Below are 9275 nucleotides of genomic sequence, written 5' to 3'. Positions count from 1 at the left end.
AACCTGTGAGTTAGATTTAACATCTTCATTTTACATATAAAGCTTAGAGAGGTTGAGTAACTTACTCCAGATCACATACCTAGTCAGTGAAGCCTTTTCCCCACTTCCCTACAGTTTCTCAGGAGATTTGCAGTAATGGTGCAGGCAAGAGTACCCTGCCAGTGGAGATGTCTACAATGAAGCAAGCTTCTAGTAGGGGTTTCCACATAGAATATCCCTGCTTGGGGACAGACGGCCGTCATTAACTCAGAACAATAACACTTTGAGGTCAAGAGCAGCTTTAGAGTATGACAGTAGAAGGGAAGGGCGGGCAGAACCTGTTTTGAAGATGGAGTTCTTCCTACAGTGGTAAGAAAGTTACAACGCAATGATACGGTGGTCTATACAATACACAGTGGCCAAACCTAAATACAGTCACAGAAAACCGCTTCTAGTCCTTCTCTGGTGAAAGTACGAATGTAGAACATCAGAAATATGTTTAATGACTTGTTTTCCAGGATTGCTTGTTTAGCCTGTTGTCTCATTAGCTTCCACTTCCTAACTGTAGATTGAAATAACAACAGACCTTAAATAAGTTGAATGAGATAATCCTTGTAAAGCAGTGTCTGACATGTAGTAGGATCACTATAATATTCGCTTCATTTGCATCTGTTTGGCACATTATATAACAAAAATGTGCATAACGAGCATATCCTGTGTAAGAAATACAGTATATTTGAGAGAAGTTTTCATCTGTACTTTAAGCTTTTGAAACTTGAAAAAATAAAGACTCCTCAGCTATGTAGAAAACACATTTTCTTCTGGCGATTGAGTGTTCTAACATTAGCCAAAGTCAGAACTAGGTGTCTTTTTAGGATACTCTCTTCATCTCCAGCATCAAGATGATTTGGCAGCTCCTAAATGTCTTTTGAATATTTTTTCATTCCCTCTTTGTTCATTTGTCTGTATCACCATTACAGCTCCCTGTCTGGCCATCTCCAGTCTGGTTTCCACATGCCACCAGAACATTCTAAAGCCCCAGTATATTTTCTTTACCCTCTGTAATTCCCTCAGTGGGGGCCATTGCTTTAAGGTGACTTTTAGTTTCTCTAGCTGTGGTCCCTTGGGTGTCTTGTGCTATTCCTTTACCCACCCACATGCAGTTTTCCTTCTCTGGGCCTTGGCATGTGTGCTGCCTCTGTGTTATTCCTACTCCTCCGTAACACTCAACTGACTTGAGTTCAACACTCCGGGAAGCCTTCCTGACTCCTCTCCTGTCCATGTGTTGGGTGATGACAATCTCCTCTGCTCCCAGGACTTACCTGTTGTCACATTCACTTCCTTCGTGATCGTTGGCTGGCTTGCCTGGCTTTCCCCATTACTTTTGAGAAGAAAGACTGCTTCTTTTTTCTTAGTACAGGGTCTCAGACACACAAGAGCCAGATAAATGTTTGTTGGCTGAGAAGGTAGAGGTAACGTTTAAAAGGCAAGCACGGCCGATTCCCTTGTGCCTGTGTAATAAAGGAAAGGAGAGAACAGAGTTGCTCTCAGGTTTAGAATCTTATTTGCCTACAGTACCCGTTTAAGTCCATGGAGAAGATTGCTTTGCCACTATATCACATAGTCAAAGAAGAAAGTGGCCTGCGATTAGCTCAAAGGTCCATTTTTATCTTCTTTTTAAAGCCTGGGTTGCCTTGCTCACAGCTGCAGGTCTAATTACTGACCTGCAGTAATAACTGAGTCATGTTATTTGAAAGGATTGGACAATAACCTCAGGACAGCTCTTTCACATACACTTGGAAGTAGTGAGGTAACAGGTTTGGTATGAGGGTACTGCAAAATATTGTACTTTTAGGTAGAATCAGGAAAGACCTAACCAACAGCCAGAAACTGTCTTATTGCAAGAGCTCTTAATTAGGTTATGCACGTATTTTTCTGTGGGCATGTGCATTTTTCAGGGGAAAGACCATAGTTAGAAGACTGGAGAAGACTAAGAGCCACTGATAAAAATATCCAAATCCAAATTATTCACTGCTTTCTGGGATCATCACAGATGACCAAGACCTTAGAATAGAATGTGTTTAAATGGTAACTAAACAGATGTCTGAGGAATAAAAATCTACCACTGTTATGAAAGTTCTTCCATCTTTTAATGTCAGCCATACTTTTACCATCTCAGATTTTAAAAACCAGTCATGTTTACCATGAGACATGACAGTCCATCGGTTTGCACCTGTGTCTCAATACTCGGTTAGCGGGGCATGTAATGACCCAAGAAAATGAGAGGTCTCTGAACAAACACTATATAAAAATATAGCAGCATCATATAGAATCACTTTTCTCTGAACAAATTTACCATTCGGAAACCTGTTTGATTATGTTCTTTTATATAGCATGGATATTAGCTTGTAACTAATTTGGAAAGGATTCTAATGTATGGAGCTTAGTGATATTTAATCAACTACACTTGGAGTCTGCTTTAAACTGGTTTCAAAAGCAGAAGTTTTGATACTTGAAATCTAGTTACTTAGATTGGATGGACTTTGGTACAATCCCAAGTCGATGATCCCAAAGCCAATGACAAAAAGCATCCGGTAGAGGGCACTGTGAGCATGTATTGTGAAGACTGTGGCCTGGCTCAGCTCCTTGCCTTTCCTTCATTGCTCTTCAGCTCATATGGAGTAAGTTGGTGTGAGAGACCCATTCAGTTAGCTGCTGACAAGCCAGACAAAACTGCTGGTAGATCCACAAGAGATTCATAATTAATCTTCCTAGGAAAATTATTGTTCGAGACACTTTCTTTTCCAGTATGTAACGTCATCAGTTGTAAAGCTGTTTGTTAAGAAGGTGTGGACAGCTTTGTAAGCAGTCACTGCTGAGGTGAAACCTAGGTGGACAGGCTGTATGCTTCACCATGACTCGGACATAACCAATCCCTTACCTACTGGGCAGTCACACTGTTGTAGAAAATATTTTTCCTTGATGAGGGCCTTCGAGTTGAGCTGTCCTTGGCACATTATACTTGGTGCTAATGTCAGGTGGTCACCGTCATTGACACAGGGCAGGAGTAGCTCTAAACACTGTTTTCTGTTCTCTCCTGTCAGCTGTCAGAAACCTTGGCATTGAGCCATGAAGCCCTTTCAAGGATGTTTTAAAAGGCCAACCTTCAGTAAGATGTATTTCCAAATGCTGCAGAAGACTATGAATATATTGATTTATTAGGTACTAATGACCAGTATTACCATTTCATGGTTTGGGGATAATCCTTGCAGACCTGGAGCATCCAGACCTAATATTGTAAACCACAGTAAACAATGCTGGAGTTTCCTGCTAGAGCTCCCATTTAAGCTTGTGTTTTTATCCATCAGCTGCATCTCACTTATTTCTCGTGGTCTAGGAGCTTTGTTAACTCTTCTGCTGCCAGAACGGTCAGGTTCGGGGAAGCATGTTTTTATCCATACTGGTATCCAAAGACCGTATCTTTGAATTGAATTTGTCGTTTCTTGAGTTCGATAACAAAATAAGCAACTGAAAGTAACTACTTTTCCATATCTATGTAGCAAATAAATTATTTTCCAGGTGTCTTGCCAGGTATGGGGACTTAAAATAACCTGACAGCATTTTCTCACACAAATTAAAGGTTTAGACAGATCCTAAAACCAAATACAGCCCTCCACAGTATTTATAGTATCCTATTCATGTCTTTTTACACAAAAGGTTCTGAAAGAAATGGTTTTATGTATGTAAATGTAAAACTTTCCTGGAAAGTCTACACAGGGTTCTGTGGCCATATTTCCTTTCAATTTTCAGTGGAAATGGCTGCTTTATGCCTTGTGTGTATGTTGCTGCTAAATATCTACAGGTTTATGTCTGTCTGGGAAGGTATTTGATTGTTTATGTCCTCGTGAGTATTTTTGTGAAAGCATAGCTTATATTTAGTCAGCTCTTAGGTGATGCTGATGCCATGGGCTTGGGGACCACCTTTTGAGAGCCACCACTGTGATGGAGCCTGGAGTTATTCATCCCTGGGGCCTGCCCCCTCAGTTCCTCTGCTGTGAAGCTAAGACACAGGGGTTGGGACATTTTTCCTAGAAAAGGCCAGAGAGGCAGTAGTTTAGACTTCGTGCACGCTGTTCTTTCTCTGCAGCAGCTACTCACCTCTGCTGTTGTAGCACAGAAGCAGCTAGAGGTGAAACCTACACGGATGGGCGTGGCTGTGTTCCAATAAAAGTAATGAAAATAAGCCTGTTGGCCAGATTTGGTCCTTTGGCTGTAGTTTGCCACCCCTTGATTAACATATCAGATTTGCCTCAGCCTTATAGAAGAACCTTGAATTGTTCTTCCAGTAAATGTCTTTACTTATCTTGGGTTTTTATTAGCCCGGCCACAGAAGTTCCAAAGCTTTTCATGGCCAATACCTTTGTCCCGTAGGTTTTTTTATTTGAAATGTGCAGGGTCTCTTTCTTCCCACTATGTTACAAGTTGATAATGGGCCTATGGGATAACGATATATGCAATCATATATTGTAATGAAGTCAGAATACGTTGGAAATTAAAATTAGAAATTCATTTCTGAAAGCATGATTGACTCACAGTTTTACCAGATCCTTCTAAATAAGCAAAAGCTGTAGAAAGAATTGAGCTTAGTTATCTTTTTATATTCTAGTTCACCAGGTGATTTCCATCATTTAGGAAGCAATAGAGCAGGGTTTCTCAACTTTGCCACGATGGACATTTTGGGCCAGATAATTCTTTGTAGTAGAGGGCTGTCCTATGCATTTTAAGATGTTTAGTAGCATCTCTGGCCTCCACCCACTAGATGCCAGTAGTACCCCTCTAGTCACAATCACCAAAATGCCTCTACTCAGTGCCAAAAATATTCCTTGTGGGGTAAAATCCACCCACATTGGAGAATCACTGCAATAGAGAATTTAAGGAAAGGAAGGGTGGATTGATTTCTATTTTAGACCCTGACTGTGGCTTGTAGACCTAAACGTCAGGACTGTCCTCTGTGTTTAATCTTCTTTCTATTAAAAAAAAAAAAAAAAAGAGGCTAAAAATCCCTTATCTCCTAGGGCCCTATTAATAGGGGTTGCTACGTGAATTTCTGGGGAGGCATATCGTAAGTACGAGATGCTGAATTTCTCACTTAACAGTGACTTGCCATTTTGCTCTTTTTAAAAAATCTGTCTATTCTTTGGTTTTCTTTTTCTTTCGGGCTTTCTTTCACCTTTTCATTTTCATTTTATATGCTGTTTCATCTTTCTTTAGTAGGTAGAGCACTGTTTCTTCGGGCATATCCATTTCCCTCTAGATACACTTAAAGATCTGATTTGAAAAGCCCTGGCTTTATAGCTCTGCCTTGAAAAAACTATCCAACTCAGTGGTTTAAATATTGCTCTTTTGAAAAACAGGTGCCAGAGTGGGTCATCGTTCCTTGATGAGATACTACAAACAGCGATTTGGCTTGTCAAGAGCTGTGGCAGTTGCTAAAAACCGGAAGGCTGTGGGCCGTGTACTTCAGCAGTACAGAGCCCTGGGATGGACAGGCAGCACGGGTACGTTGATGTTTACAGCTACAGACTTGTACTTGGCATAAGGACTTGTATTTCTCGAAGGGGCTTGGGGGAAGTCATTTCCATTTACGTTGTCTTTGTGGATCCTCTCTAGGGGAAACTTAGCCTCTTGGCACCAGGGGCTTTCATTACCACTTGATATGATGCATTTATGGCAATAAGCCCAAAGCTCCATGAGTTAATTTTCATATTTCTGGCACACTAACTTTATATATACCATTAACTTTTTCAGAAGGTAATAGTTACAAAAAGAATTTTTATTTAATAATCATCAAAGGTTGAAATTATCCTGGAGGCTACATAGAGGAGTTAAATAGAATCCTAGTGGTTAATAGCTTGAGCTGTGGAATCAAACATGACTCATATGACATACTTACAGGTTCTTATACAGTGGGCGTGAGTAATTTAATTAATCTAAGCTTCCGTTTCCTCATTTATAAAATGGAGATGTAATGATAGGACCCACCTCTTAGACACAAGTGGGTTGAATATCATGCATGTGTGATAGGTGCATGCATGTGGTAAAGGTTAGCTATCAGTCCCCTTTTTTCTAATTTTCCCATAGACCAGCAGTCCCCAAGCTTTTTGGCACCAGGGACTGGTTTCATGAAAGACAGTTTTTCCATAGAACTGGGGTGGGGGAGGTTGGGAGAGGAGGCGGAGCTCAGGAGGTGAAGATGCCAGCGATGGAGAGGGGCAGCAGCTGTAAATACAGATGAAGCTTCGCAAGCAGTGCCTCCCCCGCTTCCTAAGTTTCAAGGAAGACAATTTTTCCAAGGAGGTGGGGTTGGGGGTGGCAGCCCGGTCCGCGGCCCAGAGGTTGGGGACCGCAGCCATAGACAACTTAGAGTCAGAAGAGTAAAGTAGGCCACTGAAATTGTCAAGCTTTGAAACCTCATCTGTATGGTATTATGATGCTGGTTGTCCTTAGATCTTCAGGGAATACATCCATCCAACCAGAGGACTGTGGAGAGCGTTAAGAGGGAGCTGCCTTCTGATGGCCTGGGAAGCTCTGGGTGACTAAAATCCGTTTTAAATGCCACTGTTGATGTGTGGTTTTCTTCACTCTGGCTACTTGTTGGCCACTTGAATCTGGCAGAGACTGACTTCATCTTACTCTTGTCAGGAATTATTGTCTGACTCGATTTATAGTTTCTGCCTTTCTCTGTCCTCTTAGATCAATTGGGCTTCACCTTTTGGGCTTACAGACTTCCAGATGATAAAAACTAAAGATTTGCTCCTCAGAAAAATGTACATATACAAAAGTTCTGGTATGCAATTCTGATAGGCACAGAGATCCCTGAGGCCCATTTCTTAAAGACCCCATGTTAGCAACTCTTTAAAATATAAGAACCCAGTTACTTCATGCTAACTTTTAGATTCTCCGCCAAGATTGGGTTTTCTCTGATCTCAAATAACAGACTTTTCCCTCATTTCTTAACCCCCTTGCAACCACAGGAGCGGCTCTTATGCGAGAACGAGACATGCAGTATGTCCAAAGGATGAAATCAAAGTGGATGCTGAAGACAGGAATGAAGAATAATGCCACCAAGCAGATGCACTTTAGGGTCCAAGTGAGATTCTGAGAGTCTGCGGCACTGAGTGATCAACCTCCTGCTCCAGTTTCCTCCTTGCCTGAGGAAGGCAAGTGCCAGTGAAGGCCAGATTGTATGATGGGCCCTTTTGCTGCTCCTCCATTCGTTCTGACCTAATAATAAAAGTCAGAATCATGCTGGTCCTCAAATGTCATTTGGAACAGTGTTTAAAGGTTATGTTTTCACAAAGTGAGTGGTCTGTCTACTGGACCTGGGCCCTGCACTGCTGCTTGGCAGTTGCTCCATTGCCTCAGCTTTTGAATGATTTATGGCTGTCAGAATAACGTGGGAAACTCAGGAATGACTTATCTGCTTCAAACTTAGTTTAATTTTTGGAACAACTCACCATGCCACAGCACTGGGACCTATGTGAGGGGCTTTGAGGCTTATATAGGAGCAAAGTTGAATGTCACTTGTTGAATGTGTTGTGGCCCAGGAGGTGGTGAATGTGTCTAAGCACTTTCATTAAATCCAGACAAAGAGCATGTCAGTGGCTTGTGGTGAAGGCTTTTATTTCCAGATGTGAACATGTGCGGAGTGACAGTGCTGTGCCCTCAGACTCCCGCGCTGCTTTTACTTGAGTAGTTAGCTGAGGAGGAAAGTAAAAGTAAGATGCTAAGATACCATTTCAGAAAGAAAGATTACCGGAGAGTTAAATGTCTGAAGAGGTTCTCAGTTTGTGTGGCTTAGGGGAAGGTACTAATATATTGGAAATGAAGCTAAATATGAAGTTCAAGTCCACTGACTTACCTTTGTGACTTTGGAAAAGTGACTTGGTTTTTTAAAATCCGTAAAATGGAGGTGTTTATTTCACAGGTGGTTGTGGGGGTTAAATACATCTGTCAAAGGACCGATCACTCATTCCCTAGCACAAAGTTAGCGCTTAAAGTTCTTTACAGAGCAAACAGATGCTACACCAAGTAAGGCCGATGTTCTAGTCAGCACAGTGTTCTGAGTAGTGTGTTCAAGATGCCAGGGCGACGTGGTTGTCCTTACTAGCCCTTGTTTACTTGAAGTACATCTTTTTCTTCAAACCGTGAGTACAGAATTGAATTCATTATAGTGTCTCAGTACTTAGGTTCACTATTACCCAACAGTGGAGGACTCTCTGATTTTAATTTTGCTCTTTCATCCTATTTCTAACATTCTCCCCACCCAAGTGCCCAACCTCTTGTGTTTGACACATCTTTAATCTATATTCTGAGAAAATGGTATAGTACTTTGCATGTGGTATGTTTTTAATTTATGCTTAACTGAATGTACGTGATATTATGCTTTAGCTCTTGGTTTTTTTTTTTCATTCCAACATTTTTACACACAACATCTAGCAGTGTCTAGATCATTGCTTCTGACTGCTACCTGGTATTCCACAGTGCGTGTCTGCCACACTGTTCTTACCTCTTTCCCTAGAGCCGATGCCTTGGTTGTCTCCAGCACCACATTAGCACGCCAGCCCAGCACTATTAGTGTGTACCTCATTTATATACATTTATTTCCATACAGGCAATGAGGACAGTACGTGTACTGACCTGTAAAATACTGATGCTACCTATGTTTATTTGATTAGCTACTTCCAGGCTTCCGGAGATACCTCCTTAGTTTTGATTTTGGGAATGTGGAACAATCCGTTGTCTCACTTCTATACACACTGTAATTTATAGAATTCCATTCATTTGCCTTCCTGGAGTAGAATTCTATTTGCAGGAGGAGGGTAAAGAAACAGATTTAAACCTCACCTTATAGTTAAGTGAGTAAGACAAGAAGCATGACAAATGGATTTGTTCTTTAGTGTGAACCTCTTTGCTGTGTAGGAGAGTATGGAAATGTCTTTGATAGCTTATTTGCTTATCATTCCTTTGGTATGTGTTTATTTTTCTTCCTCTAGATACATGCTGTTCCCCATTCTTTGTCTTCTGTATTAGGATTCCTTGGGCTTCCTAGTCCATTCCCACAGTTACCTATTGTCAGTTCTCCCTGTCTTGGTCTTTTTGCAGCTGCATGTTCCTTTCCTGGTGTCTTACGCCTGTAACATTGGAGAAGTGAACACACGCATGTGGGCAGAGGATGCCCAACAAAGCTACAAGCTTAGAGCCTAGAGGATGCTTATACTCTTAAATTTCCCTGT

At 41.4% G+C, this 9275-nt stretch overlaps 1 protein-coding gene across 1 annotated transcript in view; it reads left to right on the top strand.

Annotated features, from left to right (window-relative positions):
* The window catches only part of ZNF622 (zinc finger protein 622), a 15256-nt gene extending 7970 nt beyond the window's left edge, over positions 1–7286 (top strand). The window contains exons 5-6 of the mRNA XM_012642790.1: positions 5394–5537; positions 7014–7286. Coding sequence (XP_012498244.1) covers positions 5394–5537; positions 7014–7141 — 272 coding nt within the window. The 3' untranslated portion in view covers positions 7142–7286. The remainder of the gene's footprint in view (positions 1–5393; positions 5538–7013) is intronic.
* Positions 7287–9275: the final 1989 nt, after the last annotated feature.

The sequence above is a fragment of the Propithecus coquereli genome, unplaced genomic scaffold (assembly GCF_000956105.1).
Source record: "Propithecus coquereli isolate 6110/MARCELLA unplaced genomic scaffold, Pcoq_1.0 Scaffold100, whole genome shotgun sequence".
Taxonomy (NCBI): Eukaryota; Metazoa; Chordata; class Mammalia; order Primates; family Indriidae; genus Propithecus; species Propithecus coquereli.
This window is presented reverse-complemented; position numbering and strand designations above follow the sequence as displayed.